The sequence below is a fragment of the Apteryx mantelli genome, chromosome Z (assembly GCF_036417845.1).
Source record: "Apteryx mantelli isolate bAptMan1 chromosome Z, bAptMan1.hap1, whole genome shotgun sequence".
Taxonomy (NCBI): Eukaryota; Metazoa; Chordata; class Aves; order Apterygiformes; family Apterygidae; genus Apteryx; species Apteryx mantelli.
Genome location: NC_090020.1, coordinates 28536180 through 28556582, shown reverse-complemented (window position 1 = coordinate 28556582; position 20403 = coordinate 28536180). Strand labels below are relative to the sequence as shown.

Below are 20403 nucleotides of genomic sequence, written 5' to 3'. Positions count from 1 at the left end.
CACCTGCCACAATGTGCTCCTGCTGCCAAACTCCTGAGCCAGTTGGAAGGACTGCCTTCTGACAGCATAGTGATAGTTGTCCTGAAAATCTCTTAAGGATTTATACTTAAAAATTGATATAAGGAAGGAAGTCCCCTCCCTATTTGAAAAGCAGAGGAAAAAACTACTGCCTTATTCCCTAATGATTCAGCTCAGCAATTAGTTTGGATGGGCTAGGTGAACTGACAACTGTCTCTCTGGAAATGTGCAGGTCTAACCGATAAGACGGAGTATATCAGTGGTGAGTGTGGGAGGTGGGGTTGTTTTCTCCTTGTTTCTTTTGGGAAGACTGGTGTATTCCTTCATGTCACACTCTTAGAGGGTGAAGGGGCTGAAAATAGGACTGGAGTTTCTTCCCCCATCCCCACATACATTCCTGCTAGAGAATGCAATGCCACTCTTTGAATGTAACTATGAGATCTTCTCTGGGATACCAGAGTCAATCAGCCATACCTATATCTCTGCCTAGACTATCCTTGTTAGCTGTTCCTAATGTGCATTGAAGCTCTCCCACACCATGCTGTTACGTGGCTTAACCTGGTTATATTCACATTGCTGTTTGGCTTGAATTCAGGCCCTAGTCCTTTGCTCTTCTGCCTGTCTCTGTCCTCCAACAGGATAGGTTGCAAGGCTGAAGCATGGGATTGCAGAAGACAGAGCACGTATGCTGGACAGCTGTTGTACAGTGGCTTCCCTCTAGCTCTGGAAGCCTATCTGTAGATTAACTGGTTTCTGGCCTCTGAGAGCCACTGAACAGTACTGGAAAGACAGGAGATGCCAGCATCATGGGAGGGATGGAGTTAAAGCTAAGGATATAGCCTCCTGCAGTGTCCAAATTATTCTGTAGTGGGTGAGGCCTGTGCTAGCATTCTTAATTTGATGTTGGCAAAATAAATATGTACCATCAGCTTATCTAGTGCATTATACTTAGTCAAATCTGCCAAATCAAATTCAGGAAGAAAAAAGCTCAATATCATCTTTCAGCAGGCTGCTTTGCCAAGACTTGATTTGAAGCAATATGGCCCAAGGCAGGAGGCTTACTTCTGACATGCAAATTTTTCTCTCTGAGGCTTATCCTTTTTTATGGCTGCTCTTTGTAAAAAGGGAAGCAGTGACGTTTTATGTCCTTGTAGGAACAGCTGAGAGCCCTGAATGAAGAGCCTCTGTTCTTTCCCCTTTTGACTGGGATTGTGTTGAGATTACTTAACAGTGCCTCTCCTTAGCATGAAATACTTCACGGACAGGTGTATTGAGGCACTTTGCCAGGGATTCTGGAGTCTTTAAAAAAAGATTTCTTCAAAGCCATAAAGATAAAGGGGATTAAAATATAAGGAGAGACTTGCTTAACATAAACATCTTCTACTTCTTATTTCAGCTAGCTAAGACTCAGCTTAGGTGCTGAGTGAGAAAGGAGAAACTTCATCAAGGTTAGGTTCTCCCAGTCTTCTGTCTTTCAGGTCTTCATCCAAGCATATCCAACCTCTATCACTGTGCATCACTAGTGCTCTTTCAATGCAACCATTTCTACAGCATCTTTACAAATTACCTCATGATTACATGTATCTTTTAAATGAATCCCAGGCCTTCAATTGTAATGCAGGAATATTTCATATTTATTAGTAGTACCACAGAAGCCCATAGGGATTGTAAAAGATTATGGAAAAGGCTGATCAGTATTAATACATCATAAATTTTTCTTATTTTCCCTTTCTGTTACATGTACCAAACAACTGTGCTGGGCTCTAGCAGCTTTGAGGCTTTACAGCTGTTTTGGGGCCCTGCTGGAGCCCAGAGAAGGCCAGCACTGGGCAACTGGAGTGTCCAGGCTAACAAGTATTTTCCACAAAGCTTGCAGCAAAGGATTTAACTGATCCCCAGGAGCTTTTAAAGCATAGTGGGGTGCAGTCATAGCTGTGATATCATGAGGCCTTTGGAGCTGCACAGACAAACTAAAATTGGATGGTGAGACTTTGGAAATCCTCATTCAAAAGATGCTGGAAAACAAGTGTAGGATATTTTCTTCAGCCATTTATTCTTCAGGCTAGGGGGAACATTCAGCACATGATTACAATAGAGATGTAGTGAACCAGGGCTTCATGTAAGATCGTGTTATTAACAAAGCAGAGTGAGTTTTCTCACTGGCTTCTATAAAAAGTTTATTCATGGTAGTGCTAAGCATGTTTTCCAGGAATTCAGCATAACAGACTGTCCTACTTCCTTATCACTTGATGATAGTTCATTCGTTTTCTGTCTTCTTCAGTATTGACATATACACTGTATTCCAGGACTCTGAGATTTCTTTTTAAATTTATCTTGTTTAGAGCCTTTGACAAAGATAAAAATGCCTTTTTGTTTGTTCCACAGGATACTATGGTGATGGTCTGAATGCTATCATTGTGTTTGCTGCATGCTTCTTGCCAGACAGCAGTCGAACTGATTACAACTATGTCATGGAAAATCTTTTCCTGTGAGTGATATGTAGCAATGTGACAGTCTTTTGAGTTAGTACTCATAATTATATAGTGAGAGAGAACCTGTCTTTAATTAAGAGGTAATTTGGGTCATTAGAAGGGGAGTGATCTGAATGACAAGCAAACTAGCAATTTTAGGTAAACTGCTCAGTGGAGTATTATTTAGGAATTCTTTACCTGCTTGCCCCCCAAAATTAAGGTGTATTTGTCAGGACCAAATCTGATTATAATAATTCCCTACATGACAAGAGATATAGTATATGCACCTTCTTGGACCTACAATGACTGCACTGTTTCACCAGTGATTTCCAGCACTTGCTGAGAACAGTCAGCAGGAACCTAGATCACCAGATTGTTTTTCACTGTCATTGTGTGTTATATATTACTGTGATTTATCACTGTGTATTATATTTTGAATATATGCCATCGTTGTTCTAGGAATTACAGGGCATTTGCTGACACTTGTTTTAAAAATACAGGATAAATGACAATTGCTGATACAAACAGTTCAAAGTACTTTTCTTGACTTCAGCTGCTCCCAAATCAGTTACTAAAAATGGCAGAGACCTGTTGGGCTGGACACAAATTTTGCCAAGTAAACCCAAATTTATCACAGCTTTTAACAAGCAAAATTACTCCTGATAGCAACCTAGCTCAGCAGCCAAAAATTGTGAAGGCAGCAACTCCCCTGAACAGCCTGAAGCTAGTTCCAATTACAGCTGTTGAAAAATCAATCATTCCAGGGCTGTATATGCTAAAACCCAATAAGTCAGTCTCAAAGCTACTGGAGGCCTTCACCATTTGCTGCTTACAAGGTGCCAGACCTCGCTGGAAGAGCACAGGTCCAGGCCCCACAAAGTTCCAGCCCATAAAGATGTGTGTGGAGGTAGCCAAAGCCCTCAACGTTGTATCTACGTGTGAAAAACATTCTGTTCCAGGTCAGACCAACTGCTAGCATTTGTTTGGTAAAGAGGTCTCTAAATCCCCCATGTCATCTACAGTACCAGATTTACACAATGGCCAGTGATTTAGAAGGGAAGAATTCCTACAGTAGTTTTAACCTGCTAACTAGAAAACAAATCTCCCAATAACTGTGACTGACATTAAACAGTTATTCTTTGACTTCACTGAAGACCCCTTTTGAAAGATAGCATTGCAGGTAAATGGACTTCACAGAGGAAGCCTTTTCAAGCTTTAAGAGGCTTTTCCGCTTCCCTAAAGGATATTGTCAAAGTATATTTTACATCCCACTGTCTCTGTTGGGGTGATGTAACAGAGAGTTTACTTTGGCTGTGCACCTTCAGCTTATTTTGAGACTTAGAGATTCATAATTCTCTCTTGCACAACAAGAACCAGAAAAGAAAATGTCAGATTGTTCCTTTCTTTTATGTGTAAGCCTATTAATTGCTTTGAAATAGAGGGAGCTTGTTAATTTACAACATAGCCAATAACTGATACATATATTTTAATGTATGTGAGCTCTTTACTATTAAGTCATATAGGAGTATGGAGACTTGCAAATCATTAAATCTCTTCCCATTTTTTGTATAGGTTGTTTCCCTTAGATAGTCCTGCAACTGCAATGTACAAGTCCCCTCTAGTTTGTAATTAACGACTGTCCTCAATTGTTCGTGTATTCTGCAGTTTCATTGCCCTCTGGATTCCCTTCACATTCTAGGTACCTTGTTCCTATCTGTTACTTTGACTAATCCTGTAAAATTGTCTTTAAGTGAGCCAAAACTCAGTCTCTGAGACAGCATCTTCTAAAGCACTTCTTTTGGATGCTGCAGGTTCACACAGAAAATTCTGCTGTGTCATTTGTGATTACCTGATACAGTCTAGAAATTAAAAGTTTCTTAAAGAATCACAACTCAGAAATACTACACTTTGAAATTCAAAAACAGTGTTTTTGCTTTCAGATTAAGTGAATTATTCTAATCAATGAGAAAAATTCTTAACATCTCAAATAATAAAATTATTTCTCAAATAAAGAACTTGCTAGCATGAAATAGGTAGGGTTTGCAAGAGAGCTTGCCATCCCTCTGCACCTGCAGAGAGATCTAGACTGTGCAGTGACTCCAGATTGAACCCAGCAAATGCAGGACCTGCTGCCCATTGCTGCTGGCTTCATTTCCTGTGGAGCAGCCAGCATCTTGGCTGTACAAGCCCACACTTCCATATCTCACTGATGGACAGGAGTATCCATCCCACAAATGTGGGGCAAAAGTAGGCAACGTGTAAGTGGAAGGTGAGAAGGAGAGTAGTGAAAAGCATTGAGTGAGTAGTGATTCAGAAGGAATTCATCAAATGGAACTACTCAATTAGTTGCTACCTACTTTCTGTCTGTTTAAAATAACATTCCCTGTGTTGGGAATTTGGTTTCCTACTCTTGTTTTAAAGAAACTGCGTTTTGACGAATTTAAGGGTCAGATTAGATCCTGAGTTATTTGCATACACCTGTGCAAGGGGCTATTTTGTGCAGGGTTAGAGCTGCCTTTTGTAATGAGAACTCTCAAGCATTCAGTTTTCTGAGGTGAAACTCAGTGATGTTTCACTGCAGTTTTGGGGCTGGACAGGGAGAGAGCAATTTGCATGTTGTTATGATAAATTCCTCCCCAGTTAGGTGGGGACTAGTGAAACTGGACAGAGCATCTGCTTATATAGTCCCAAACGGAAATTTAAAGCTACCCTTTCATTTGACTGAACACCCTGCTCTCCTAGGTGACATGGATGTTGCCCTGGGAATGCTGGTCTGTCTGAATACTCATTGTAGAGCTGAGGAATTTGATGAGTGTTTGGAGGTTGTGCTCACAAAATGAAGTGATGCCATGGAGTTGGCATTCCCTCAGAAGGCAGACTGATGGATAGCTTCTATTAGCTTTGAGATTCAAAAGGTTTGTAGTTGGCAGTCACAGACTCAGTAACGGTGATCTGAGGATCACAAGAATTATAGACATTTCTTTTTCAGACCCTTACTGTTTTTGCTTTGAACAAACATAATGATTAATACTGATGAGAATTTTCTCAGTGGTTATATCTCAGAAGTTCTGGGAGCTTCACATGGTCCTGTCATGCTTTCCCTTGTAAAATTTTTTGATTTAATGTGATTATAATGGGAAAAAGCCACCTGTGAGGTTGGAAGACTTATTATGAAACTGTATCTGTGGAAGGAAGCCACATTCTCTGAAGATAAGATTATGGTTTGCTAGTTATAATTCTATGGGAAGCATGGGGAACAGTTGTAAATGTCTGCTTTCAGTTTAAACGAAAAGAAAGCATTGCCTTGTTGTAGATTCCTTGGTCTGCATTGATGTATGCCTAGTGGACTGGTCTTGATTAGGCTTAAATGGATAATGTAAAAAATGTGCTCACTTACTTCTGTTCTTTTTTCAGATATGTAATAAGTACCTTAGAACTGATGGTAGCCGAAGACTATATGATTGTCTACTTGAATGGAGCAACGCCAAGAAGGAGGATGCCAGGACTTGGTTGGATGAAGAAATGTTACCAAATGATTGATCGGCGGTGAGCAGTATTTTCCTTTCTGATCCACAGCCATTATTTTAAACTCTGTCAACTTCTGTTGCTCCCCTGTATGACAGTGTTCACTGTATATGATCTTTCTGCATGTTTTGTATTTTCTTTAATGAAATGTGTTTCTTTTTTACTTAGATTAAGGAAGAACTTGAAATCATTTATAATTGTCCATCCATCATGGTTTATCAGGACAATTCTGGCTGTGACACGACCTTTTATAAGGTATGCAGTGAATATTGTTATTTTCTTTGTCCCTAAAGATACTGAAGCTCCTAAATAATCAAACATGGCTGTTGATGTCCCGCTGCAAGGTACTCATTTTACATTTCATGTTGGAATTTTGACAGCTGAAGTTGACTTCCGCTCTCCTGATTGGAAAAAAAGTTGAATGGTGAATAAAGGGAGTAAACAGTGCCTACATTGCAAGCATGATATCGTATGCCCATATGTGCATGCAGAACTGGAAATTTATTCCTTTAAAATTGTCTTTGTTTATTCTGAGCTCAACTAAGATGCATGTGGGAAGGGAGTCTGGACAAATCACCTTATTAAAAAAATTGTGGCTACAGGACAAGAGTAAGCTACAATTCTGGTTAAAAAATAAAAATAAAAATGCTGCTTAGCCAAGACTTCCAGCACCCTGAGCTGTTTGAAGGCGTAGGAGGCCAGCTTCCAGAAAAATTTTTCTGCCACCAAAAATAATTCTTTGATCAGTAAAAAAGCAATGAAATGTTTTAGACACTGAAGAACTTGCAGATTATTGAAGAAGATGGACAAGTATGCAATTGGAATCCTGCAATCAGAGAGAGTAGACTGACAGGTGTGAAAAAGAGTTGCTTCAAGCAAGAGAAGATGCATCCCATCTACACAGGTTACACAGAGAATAATGTGCATCATGACAGACCGCAGAGAAATCTGCCACCAGACTACAGACGAGAATGCTGAAGGTGTCAGTCGTAGAGTGCTCTGTCCTGGCAGGGGAATCTGGGCATGGGAAAACAAGTGAGTTCTCCCATCACTGCCAAAGTGTGACAGGCAGAATATCATAACAAGCTTACTCTTTCTGATACAGTGACTTAATACCAAGCAGAAAGGGAGAACTAAGAAAAATATTATAACAGGGTTGCCGTAGTTAAAATTAGCAATAGTAGTCATGGGAGATTGATTCAGTTGCCTTTGGTGTCTGAGAGAATTCTGGTGGCACCCTGTTTCCTCCAAGAGAAAAGGTGGGCAGTAAAATTAAAATAAAATCAAAGATTCAACACCTGTATCAGTTCATGAATCATTTATTCTAGATGGCCATACTGAATAGCAGTGACCACAGGCATTGCATTGCCAAACTGGGGAAGAAGTATTATAAACCGAGTTCGGTGAGGAGAATGAACAGTACAAAACTTGAGACAATAGGACCAATTAAAAATTTCCTTTCAGCCGAGAAGTAGATTGAGTCCCTGTCGGAAGTTTAAAAAAAAAAAAAAAAAGTACAAATGGGAGCTGTAAAAAGATGGGCAGTACATGTGGCCAGTGTGACTTAGGCTGAAGAAGAGTTGAGGGTGGGAGGTATTTGAACCCTCACTGAGGACAGAAGAGCTGTATGAGAAAACTGAATAAAAAGCCCAGGAAGGCAAAAAAAAAAAAAAAAGATTGGTTGCAAAGATAGAAAAAAAAAGGCTGGATTCAGGTCCTAGATATCATTTATGGATCAGTTATTCACAGCAGAGATCATTTTAGCTGTGTTAGGCAGGAAATTAGATTTTTAATAAAACAAGTGTCTGTGAAAGATTTTCAGCATTTGATGGAAATACTGAAGCAGTAGAACGTTCAATACAAGTGGCAGCATGCCTTGCCTAATATCAGAAAGAAAGAACGACTTCTTATTTTAGGCACATATTTGGGATGCCAATACACAGACTTCCACATGAAGCAGTTAGGTAGAAATCAGTCACTGTGGTGGAATTAGTGGACCCAGGAGAAACCCCAAGTGGAAAAACAACCTTTAAACAATTTTATTTTTTGTGTTTTTTTTCAGTTGTTAGATGTTTCCAGGTCAGGCTGCTGCTTGCCAAGTTGCTTCAGCTGGCAGATCAGATGATCTAGGCTGTGATTAACATTTCTAATAAAATGCTAAGAATTATCTATAAGTTATCATGGCTTTGATCAGACAATTATGAGTGATTCATGCATCTTAAAACCTGAGATTAGCATGTGGCAACTGTGTGCTCCAATGATGCTCATCTGTTAGAAATGCAAAGTAAAATTAATGAACTCAAACAACTATTTACAATACCTTGATGGATTCCTGTTTTAGTTGTCTTACTTTATTTGATAAAGAAGATAAATGTGGTAAGGCAAGAGGTAGTAACTTTTAGATAAGAGCTATTTTAGATGCTTTTTGTTGTCTGATCATACCCCTGAATCAGTGGTAAATAGGAACAATATGTTCTGTTTTTCATGGCCTAGACTTAAGAACATTCATTCTCAATATGCATTCATCACTGTTACTGATGTTCAAAGACTGTCTAAATATGATCAGACCTGGATTTGGAAAATTGGTTTGAGTCAAATGAAAAAGATACATTCCTCATTGACTGTTACATATCAATAAATCAGATTAAGTAAATGAATAGTCTTGATTTTTTAAAATGTATTTTCTGAACGGTTTAGGTTTTTCTGTATGATCATTTCTCAAACGTAATAAATGATCATATAGCACAGATTGAACTAAGCAAGGAAAATATTTCCTCATAATAAGGCCCTACACTAAGAATAAATATGCACATACCCAGTCAGATCTGTACGCATCCAAATAAAAGTGGAAGTTCAGCTGTATTCTGTTTGGTTGGGAGTCATAGTCAAATCTAAATGCTAATTCATCATGGTCAGCTGAAGTGAATGCTTCCCATCTTTTTTTTTTGGTGTAAGTATGCTGCAGGGGATTTGGTTCTTTTTAGAATTTTAATACATCTTCTTCAAACTGTAAAACTAATTGCATTGCCTAATATGTAGGCATTACAATTTATAATGCTGTCCTAAATATTGTGATGCCACCTGGCCAAAGAACAGCAAAAGGTCTAGACCTGATTCCAGCCTCACTAGAACACAGATATGTTAATGATCATCGGAACTATATAACTCTTATATAGTTATATATAACTGGAATATGAATAGGCAAATGCTTAGATTACAACTAAATGTCTTTGTTTATTTTTTCCAATCATGGGAGATTTTGTGGAGGAAACTCAATTTACATATGCTGTTTCTGTGTTTCAGCTCTAAGTTCAGCAGTAAGATACAGTATGTCAGCACATTAGCAGAACTCCGTGAGATGATTCCAATGGAATATGTACACATACCAGAGAGTATTGTCAAGTAAGTGATGTACTGGTGCTAATGAAAAGTATTTCCACTAACTAGTCAGGCTGTCTACTAGCCAGAAGCATAACCAGGTTTTACTTTCCAAGTCCTATTTAGGCATAGTAGTGTTTGAGAGGCTGAAGAAAATTTAAAAACTTATACATGATTTTCTTACAAATACTTAAATTTTGTTTCACAAAAATTCTGCTCTCAAACCCTGAAGCAGTAAAACATTCTATCATTGAAAAACAAACCAGAAAAAATATGTAATCCTAAGGGAACCAAAGTTTATAGGAAAAGGAAGGTTTTGTACTGGACCTAATGATGCAGTTGGTAAAAGTGAAGACAAGCTTTCAGGCTCAAAGTCCCTTCATCACACTTATGACTATATAATCAGATTTGGAATGGACTGTTCACTCACTCCTTGTAACCCCGAAGGAAAAGAGGAAACCTTAAACCTTCCACAGGTATCCCTTATACCATATTTTTCCATAACTTTTACCATTAGGTCCTACTGTGCTTTTAGGTTTTAGTCATACAGAGCTTTGAACTGAAACAATAATTCAAAAGATTCAGTAGAAATCCACTGAAAGTCCATAGGTTCACTGTTCATTTTCTCATTGATTTGTCATGATTTAACCCATAACCAGGATGGAAATGTCTCAGTTCTTGCCTTTCGTGTGTAAAGGCTTTCTAAATACAAATATTTCTAAAGGAAAGATATCCGTTAAAGAAATTGTAACAAGAAGTTGATCTGAAGTTGATCACCTAAACTGGCTTTTTTTCAGACTGGAAAACAACAAACTGAAACGATGCACCAAGCTTAAAACATTGGAAATCAATCACAGTGGGTCATTATAGGTCATTATTACAAAGATATGCTGTCAAGGAATATATTATTTTTTACTTCTGTGTGTCAAGTGTACTAAATTTTGAATTAATGCAAAGATTCTGTCCAAGGAACTGTTTTGATGAGTAAATAGGGAAGTATCTGATTATCTTTTCCTTACAGTTTATCAGTGACTAGGTATGAAGAACACTTTTTTTGAAGCTGCCACAGATGTCTTCAATCCAGGCAGGACTTTTCATAACTGTCCCATAGTAGTTATGAAAACAGCACAATTTCCTTCATCAGACTGGTGGTTGCTTTGACATTATGTCCTCTTGTACTGTAATTCCAGAGAGCAAGTGGGAAGCTCAGTTCTGCAGCAGTACTTGTGAAATTAGTAAACTGCCATCTTGAAATGGGATGTCACAGGGAGTTTCACTCAAGTTTATTTGCTTTTGTAATTACTTTATAGGTAGAGTGATTGCAAAGAATTTAGAGTAAGAGGTGGTATGAGAGATACCACCTGATAAAAAAGATGTCCAGAATGTTTTAACATCCCTAAAATTCTTTTACCCTTTCTTTCTCCCTTCCTCTTCTGATTCCTGAAACATTGTAGTTTCTTATAGAAGCCTTTGATAAAGACCTTAACCTGATACTTTAGTGCTTTCTACTCTTTCTACTTCTTGCTTTGTTTTATTGTTACACTATGATGTCTTTTCTTCCCTGTACACCAAAACTCCTTGGAAAGTCCATTCAACTCTCAGACCAAAGGTGAAAGGCTCCCACCACCAAAGAAACTTTAGGACTTAGAGCTTAAGAAATTTTAGGGACCTGCTTACTTCTTCTCCTCAGCTGCCAGATGACAGATCTTGATTGCACTGAAGAAAAAAATGAAAAGGTAACTAATGTGCCCATTGGTGGCAAGCATTTTCAAGATGTCATGGTATGAAGATTTAGTGGATGTCCGCATTCAAGGCACTGTGAGTGGATATTCCAGTGTCACAAAGGAAAAGAGCAGATGTCAGAGCAGAGATGTGTTCCAGCTGGTAATTTTATTTCTGTTTCAAATTGAGAAAGATTCTTGTAGCAAAATAAAATGCAGCTTTCAGCATTGTATTTGCTCCACTGGCAAGAACAAAAATACCACTATGGTCACAAGGAATTCCACCTATAGAAAGGACATATGTTTATGCCACGATTTGGGGTTTTTTTGTGGTTGGTTGGTAGCTTTTACTGAGGTGAGATACAGTGTGCCTATTGTATCGTACAAACTTGTACATCTTTTTTTTTTTTCTTTCACCCACTCTTACCTTGTAAGGTATGATGAAGAGAAGTATTTTAAGAGAAGAATGAGGTAAAACTTGCTTTCTAACCTGTGCTACTGCTCATAATGCAGTAAAACTGTGTGAATACAGCCTTCCACCTGAAGGTGACCTCAACAGCTGAATGAGAGAGGCCTTGCAATAGTTTGCAGTCTTACTTTCCCCTTCAAGCTGTTGAGATCAGCCTCCTTTGCAAGTAAAACTAACTAAGCTGTAAATGCCCTTGACTTGGCCCAGGCTGCAGCTAATTTAATTCTATCTGATGGATCAACTGAATGCTTTCAGCTCTGTCCACTGAGCATGCCTCAGATCCCTGCTGCTTTTATGTTTCTGCCTCCAAGTGAGCTAAATAAGGAGTTACAAATTAAAGGTGGGTTGAGAACAAGAGTAAATGCTTTTATATTGAACTGAAGAGCTTTAGGGTCAGTGCATAATAGTGGGTGCCTATTTTAGAGCATGTACAGTATTTGTTCTTTGCTCTGCTATTGCTCTGCTTTTCTCTTATGCTCTGCTTGCTTCTTTGTTTCTTTATATCAATAACTTTTACTCACGCAGACTGGATGAAGAGCTGAGGGAAGCTTCAGAAACAGCTAAGTAAGACAGTTTTCAGCTAGATGCTGGCATTGTATTTGCTTGGTTCACAGGAATGGATTGAATGCAGTGGTATATGACATGTTTGATATAGCAGTCAGCTCATAGTTTCAGTTACTGTGTGAGTTGCCACATTTGTGAATTGACTTCCCTTCTCACTAAATGGAGCCTGCCTTCTTACAGTTGGGTCTCAGTAAGGAATGATCATATTCTTAGACTATTAAAAATATTTTTGCTATTTTTGGTCAATATTTTTACAGTCAGAGGACTGAAGTCGCTTTTTTACTCAGTTAAAGTGGTTCATTAAACATTTTCTCTCCTTTGTCCATTATGTCAGATGATTCATATATTTTTTATGAGGCAGTTCTTTTTAAAACTGACGTTTTACAACAATTTACTAAGCTAAGGATGGCTATTCTATCTCATGCTCAGTTAACGTGGCCCTGTCTTTCCACCCGTTCATTGAATGGGTTGATGGCTTAATACATGATAATACTGCGTTGTCTAAGTTCAATTAATAAATCAGTGTCTCAGCTGATGTTCACATATTTTAAACCCTGAAGTCTGTACTCTGACTTTGACATGCTGAGGCAGAATGTGATAAAGTACCATGGATATCCTTAATTGGAAGGACGCAATCCTTCACTTGCTAAGCTGAGCTTGGGAAGAATTTACCCAGGGCTCTTTCTTCATGTGTGTGTTGTGCACCAGATTCCAGAGCAGGGAGCTGTGTCGGTGGCTTCTCATATGACACTTTCCCTGGGATTTTTTGTAACCTAAGATTCTGGTTTTGAAGTTTCTTTTCAGTTTCCTACCTTTAACTTGTGCATTTCAGAATTTCTACCTTACAGCTCCTTCTTTCTCTCTCTCTTTTCTTTTTTTTTTCCTCATGTCTCCACTTTTGTGGTACACATTTCCCTCCAGTTCTCCTGAGCTTGGCTTTCAAAATAACCAGAGAGAAATGCCACAGAGAAATACCCCAAACACTTGCTGCTGCTTCTTGATTCTAGCACTTAATTGCCTAAGAAGCAAAAATCCATATAAGCAATTATCTGATACCACCTGAATATTTTATTAACCAAAAGGAAGGAAAAAACCCAACAGCCCATGAAGTGCAACTTGTATCACTTCTATTCAAATATTTTCAAATACATTAGGATATATGACAATGAAAACTGTGAAAGAAAGCTGCTTTCTTGTTACCCCTGTTATTTAAAAGGATGCAGGCTACAGCGTAGAAGTGAGAGAGGAACTAAATATTCACATGCAGCATTGCTGATTATTGTTATTGTTAAATGTATGATGTCACTGTAGTGCATTCCCCATCCTCAACTGATGGAAATAATTATAAACTAGTATTACTCAAATTAATCCACGTTGCAGGCACTAAGCTTGTTACATTCCTTTCAATAATGTTTGTGTGTTTGTGCAGTCACAGATACTCACTGCAGTTAGTTATTACATTCCCCAAATTTGATTTCATATCTAAAAAAAGAAAGAAACACAGAAGAAATGTTTACTACTACCTCTTTTTTCCTTGCACCCAGAACTGGCTGCCTCTCAAATGATCCAGAAATGACTTCAATGGAGCAGGAGTAAGAATTTATGCCTGATAATATCATTACATTTTAACATTATTCCACAACCATGCAGTTAGGAACTGAGGCTGGTTAGACTCCATGAGCCTTCTGGAGACCTACACACTTTTTTTTTCCCCCCCTCAGGAACTTGCTTCAATATTTGCAAGCAGAAAAAGTGCTGAAGTTAAAGTTTATTATATTTGCATTGCAGAAGTGTTTAAAGTTAAAGACCCTTGTCAAGCAGAGATGGATACAATTCTTAGCCTGAAGGATATTCAGGTTAAGTTGTTTGAAAGATGGAGAGAAAAAGTACAACATGATCAGGTTGATCACCTGTATTATGCTGCATTAAAGGTGGTAAACTTGGCGTTCTAATTCTGAGATTAGCTTAAGCAAACTGTCAATGCAAAAATCTTCCCTTTTAGTGCCCGGTCGTGCTCTCAGTGCCTTCCTCCTCTTTGCTTTTTGTGCCTCTCAGCTTCTTTCACACTTATTTCCCCAACTAAACCTCTGGTGTCTTTCTGTCGCTCCCTTTCAAAGCTAGACTGGTTCCCTTGGAAATGGGAACGTGCCAGTCCTGTGGCACACGGTTCCTCCTTCTGATGCCATAACCCAGGCGGGCGAATGGAGACCCTTGCACTGCCCTTACTGTGCCTCCACAGGGGTGTTTGTAGCACGTGTGTGACATACCCACACGAGCATTAGCAGCTCACTGCTCCAACAGCATGTCAGGAGGAGCAGCAGGTGCAGCAGCGGGTGTATTGCTGACCATTGTGGACCGGGGAGGAGTGATGGGAGGCTTTGCTGTCCCCACCTGTCTCACTGGGATCTCAAAATACACTGGCATATCATGCTGGCAGGCTGCTCAGGAAATAGTGTAGCAAACCTGACTCTTCAGTAAAAGGTTCTGTCACTTACATGAGCATAAATGAGCTATAATGAATAAAATGGAGCTTTTTTGTCATTTTTTCAAATAAAGTTATACTCTAATAAAGTGTCCCAGTGTTAAAAATCATAAATATGTCAGAACCAGAAATTAAATTCCTGATTTCTACTCTTAGACCAGTTGACATAAAACCACTGAGTATCCTTTTTTTTTTTTTTTTTGCAGACACAGTCTATTCTATAATTAGTCAATGTGAAAACTATTTTTTTAAATATGGCAGCAGCAGTTAAATAACATATTAAAGACTACTTTTTTGACCTTTTGTGGCATCAACAATTTTTCTGTTTTTTACAAAAAAGAAGCTGAGCAGCAAAAAGTAATATGAAAAGAGAACTTGTATTTAGCTTAAATAAGTAAGGATTGGGGCTGAATTAATGTTAATTCCTGTTATTTTTTTCTGCAAAATAGTGTGTCTGTCTTTAGAGGCGGCAACAATTTTCCTGTGGTCATATCATTCATTTCTGGTGTCTTTTTCTCAGGAAACAGGATTTCCCTTGTAAATGCCACTACAATGATGACAGCATTTTTACACAGACTTGTTCTGTATGCTTTCTGCTGGAACCTCTCTGGAGTCTTACCAGCTCTTAGTTTCCTTCTGTTTTCTTTTTTATGTCCATTCCAAAGGTTTTTGTTTATTGTCATGCTCTCTCGTTTACTAGAATTTCTTGTACTACCTGATGACTTTTTGAAAATTTTTGTTATGAAATAATCCACAATAAAGAATTCTGCATGTTCTGTAACTGATAGTGACCTTCACAGGTCATAAATATTCCTGTAGGTATGTATTCTATGAAGGAAAATTGTATTTTGATGCAGTGTTTATGATGACAATTTCTTATTCTAAAGAATTGGATATGTTCTTTGCACTAAATGCCAAAACCATAGTCCTAGAAACATTTTTAGAGGCATCCATATCTTACTCATTTCCACATCTGGTGTCTAATTCTACTCGTACTGGAGTTGCTGGGAACATAACTATTGATTTTAAGAAAACAGTAACAGGTCCTGTTAAAGTCTGAATTTTCCATATAAATTAGATAGATAGGATCTGTGTAAATTATTTACACAAGTAAATAGTAATAATTTACATGTGTATAAATATACAAGTAATAAATACATAAATAAAGTAAATGAGATGTGAGGATGCTTAATACTTTGCACACACTGAAATTTGGGAAAATTAGTAGCAATGTGTTTCATAGCACTGATTTCTTTTTTCTTTTTTTTTCTTTTTTTTTTATATGTAGCATTGACATGAGACTGAAATAAAAAGTACCGCTTGCAGGCATTTGAAGAAGAGGGTTTGCTTGGACTTTCATCACCCAGATGCCCATGGCCATGGTGTACAATAGGCAGTTTGGTTCATTTTATTTGTTTTACAGTTCTTCAGTGCCATTCAGCAATCCAAGAAATCAAAAGGGCCAATCCTGTTGCCATGGAAACAGCAGAAATTTGGACTTAGCTATGTATATTGTTTTCAGAAATACAGTTTGGATTAGGAGAACTCTATCATCTAGCATTGGTTTATATAAGTGTGTGCAATTTCTGTTTAAAATTATTATACAATTTTACCAACAATGTGCCTCGTGAATGAGTCAGTGAGGATGTAGTTGTGTTTCAGTTTTGCCTTCAGCATATTAATGTTTATGCATAACAAAGCAGGATAGTTATTATTACAATAAATATTAGCCTAGTTTGTTTCACAAAGCAGCTGCAACTTCATTATTTTAAAAGAATTTGAGAAATGATGCAGGAATTTTTTTTTTTTTGAATGTGTCTGTTTCTTGCTGTCTGAAAAGTCTCCATGTTCACTTAACCCTACTGACTTTTTAGTTTGGCCACAGACAAGCCTAATATGTTTTAAAATTAGTCATAAAAGAGACTTCCCAGATGACAAATGACTAACTGAAATTAATTTTATTTTAATTATTTAATTTAGTTGGGTTTTTTTTAGGGATAGCTTGTTAAAAAGTAGCTAATCCTGTAAACGTTTATCATATATTTTGAAAGCCTTGGAACATTGTTTTCTTATTGTTGGTTTTCTAACCCTGTTTTTCCAGAACTTATTTTTTTTTAAGTTACAAGTCTTCAAATGGCATCCTAACTCAAATAATAAAGGCTAATAATGCTATGAATGTGGAACAAATAATTAGTACTTTCTGCTAACAACTGAAGGTTAAATATATAAATCTACAGTTGGGTGTCACAATAATTTGTTAGGGATAGATGTCAAAGTATTATTCAGAATATGTTTAATAACAGAAAATAAGTGTTAAAATACATTTTCTTGTCTGTATCATGGTACACACCAGTATAAACAAGAGAAAAAAAAAAACAAACAACATTTCTTCTTTGCTGCTGTCCTGCATGCTGGTGCAGAAGACACTAATAAGTCCTGATTCTCAAATGGAAAGTATCTGCAATGTCTCAGACCATTCTTTTGCAAAGGAGTGCAAAATAATACTCAAATTAATTCTGCTCATCTCCTTTAAGAAGAGAAGAGTCAAGAACTGGGGATAAACCTTTCTCTTCCCTTATCACACAAACGCATGCACACAATCCCAAACCTGCTGACCCACCTTCCTTTTGGGATGTCCTAATGGAACTAACAGTATTATGCACTGTCTGGAATATTATTCTTAGGTTCAAGAGATTCTCGTATACCCTAGAATTACATCTGTGGATTCTCTGCTTTGTCTGTAAATAAGAAATTCTTAGAAGTAACAATTCAAGATAATTTGCTCATTCTTATTTTTACGTGTTCATTAACTCTAGTCCCGCTTCCAATATTATTAATTAAAAAGAAGACAAGCAAAAGTTCTCCAGGGAGTAAATTTTAAGAAAAAGGCAGGGCAGTTGAACCTTGATTTTCAGTAGGAGCTAAACTGAGAGTGAAAATTAATTTTATCCTTCTTTTAAGAGATTGATATTTTCATTCTGCAGTTTGCACATTTCCATCTCTGTCAATTTGTATCATATGTTTGCAAGAAGGGAGACTGCAAGCAAGGGAGCAAGCATCCATCATTGTGTGCCCAATAGCTGCTCTGTGTGTTCAGCTGCTCTAACAAAGACTGACAAAATTGTCAGAAAGATGAGAAGTTGGCAAATGCTTTCTTATCTGCCAGCGTCAAAACTGAAATATCTGTACCTCTGCAGTCCTTATTTTATGCTGAAAGTGCATTGTGTCTCTGTCAGCCTAGTTAGCCTGTTTTATTACACTGTTCTGTCATTTCCTGGTAGTTTTCACAGGGGAAGGACCTAATCCTGCTCACCATCATAGCTCTATAACCCAACCTTATCATGCCCTAAATTAGGATCTGGTAGTTTGCACAGTTCCTCAGATAGCTGAACCTCAGATTGTGTCTGCCTTATAACAGTGCTGCCACCTAATATGCTGGAGATAATGCTTTATGTAGATATTAATATTTGTGTTAACTGCCAGATACTAATTAAGCTTGACCTAGATCTGAACTATTAAAAGCAATTAATAGCATGAAGTCACATCTTCTGTAGACCTATAGTTTAAGCCACCTAGAATGAGACAGTTGACTTGTTTTACACTATAGGTGAGAGAAGGGTTTGCTGAAAGCGAAGTTCACCGCTAAGCAGAGGTTCAGCATAAATCTTTATGCATTCATTGAGGCCTAAATGGAGTGTAAGTGGTTTGTAGTCTTAGTGGCAGATGTCAGCTCAGAGGTGAATTCATTCCACAGGTATTGCGTGAAATTACTGAATAGCAAAACTACACATTAATTCATTTTATTAGTGTGGGCAGACTAATAGTGGCAGTCTGAGATGGAAGGAGTTTATTTAAGCCAAATGTCACATTAAAATGAAATAGGGCACCAATGTGATGGTGCAAAAATAGTTGCAAGAAAAAGGCGTGGTTATCTTTGCTTATTGATATATTTGAAAAAGTTTTTTTTAATGTTATATTATGGCAATTATATATTATACTAACAATAATGTATCAATATTAATAGCAGTTTGTTGGAAGAGAAATATAGTACATATAACTGCACAAATATAATCTTTTATAAACAGATTTTTTCTACTGTGTATCGGAGTGCTCAGATCAAATATAAATTAACAGTTACAATTTGTTTTTTTTGTTAAAAGAGCAATGCCAATTTGAATTATAGATTAAGCAATACAAGGATATCTAATATCATTGTATGTACATCTATATGTATGAATCAGAAATAAAGAGCTGCAACGCACCACTAAAAGTATTTCCTTTCTGCTCCAAGTTTTTTTTGTTATTCTCTGGGCTCCTGGAAGAAGTTTCAGTTTGCAGTTCTTTGTGTAATTATAACTAACTTTTCTTTCCATTCACTCTTCCCTACCTGTCACCTTCTTATATTGAAATCCTTGCCTTGCTGATACTAGTAACGTTGTTCCTGAGAGAAAGCAGGAGCTCTGCAAGTTGGTCTTTAATTTGTGGCTTTGCCGTTATGTCTGGATCAAAAGCATAGATAGTGTCACTCCATCTCATCCCATGGGCTGCAACTGAAAGCCAAGGGGCAGGAACAGGCTGGTTGTGAAACCATCCTGCATGGTTTAACACGTGCCTTTCTCACTGTGGTGAAGGCGTCGGTCAGATCTGGTGGATGTTCAGCCTTCTCACCTGCTGGGTACCCATGACACCACTCCTGTCCCCTTCTACTTAAACTGGTCAGCTTAGATTGCCAGTACTTTAAGTAAAGCCAGCTGACTTGGGATCAGCTGGCCCAGCAGCACTGGCGGGTGAGGTACCACATCGGAGCTGAACGGGGGTAACCCATGTTTTTTTAATTGTCTCCCAGCTGCAAGCAACTCAGAGTGCTCCTAGGGCATTAAACTGGGCCTTAGAAGCAGGCTTAGTTGGTGCTGCCACAGACAAGGAGGAAGGCTTTAGGAATCTTAAAGTGTGTTTTGGTTTTGATGGTCCTTCTCCAGGTCCTTCCAATGTAATTTAATTGTAATTTAAGTGTTTTGTTGGCAGTTAATCTCTGGGATGTGGTATTATGGGATCATTTATAGGCTAAGTTTCACAGGTTTTCTGTAACACTAGTTGGGAGAAGCTGTGGATCATCCTAATACTATCAGTCAATTAAATTCAGAGCTCAGATATTTTTTCTTCCTTATCTTCTGTGTGCCTCACCACCTGGCATTTTATATCTTCCAGTAATTTGACTAGTATTTGCAGAGTGCTGATTAATGGCTTTGGTATCTGTGAACACTGGTGCAACAGAAACAGCTGTTTATACAAGGAGAAGCTGAAGATGCTGGTAAGTGGTAACACAGAACTCAAAAAGTTCTAATAATTAACTATCAATACATCGCTGTTCTCCGGTAGCCTCTAACTAGCCCATGCTGTGAACATTTAGGGTATCTTAATTTTTTTCTCAAGAAAAAAGTGTAAAAATTCTAAGAACTGTATGTTCTGTTCATTTGCTGTTTCTTAGGAGTGGGAAAAGGAGATTTTCTTTTCTCATAGATTTTCAATAGATGCTTCTCATGAATTAAATTTTCAGCACAGTTCGGTGGCGTAAAATACAAAAGCGCAGCAGCTGAAAGGGAAATACATGGCTCTGCAGTAAGTTAACATTGTCATGCTCTTTCCCTGACTGCATTCATTTTCTGCCTCCTTGCTTCTCAAAGATTTATATTCCTGTTGGCTCAGTCTTTGGAGCCAAAACAGAAAACGATGACCTGCATTGCTTTTTGTATAGGAGAACCAGTATAACAAGCT

General features: G+C 37.9%; 1 protein-coding gene across 1 annotated transcript in view; it reads left to right on the top strand.

Annotated features, from left to right (window-relative positions):
* PRUNE2 (prune homolog 2 with BCH domain) overlaps positions 1-18901 on the top strand; it is a 143527-nt gene extending 124626 nt beyond the window's left edge. Inside the window, exons 14-21 of the mRNA XM_067316050.1 lie at positions 2404-2506; positions 5904-6035; positions 6183-6269; positions 9318-9416; positions 11549-11584; positions 12108-12146; positions 13691-13738; positions 15917-18901. Of these exons, the coding sequence (XP_067172151.1) occupies positions 2404-2506; positions 5904-6035; positions 6183-6269; positions 9318-9416; positions 11549-11584; positions 12108-12146; positions 13691-13738; positions 15917-15938 (566 nt within the window). The 3' untranslated portion in view covers positions 15939-18901. The remainder of the gene's footprint in view (positions 1-2403; positions 2507-5903; positions 6036-6182; positions 6270-9317; positions 9417-11548; positions 11585-12107; positions 12147-13690; positions 13739-15916) is intronic.
* Positions 18902-20403: the final 1502 nt, after the last annotated feature.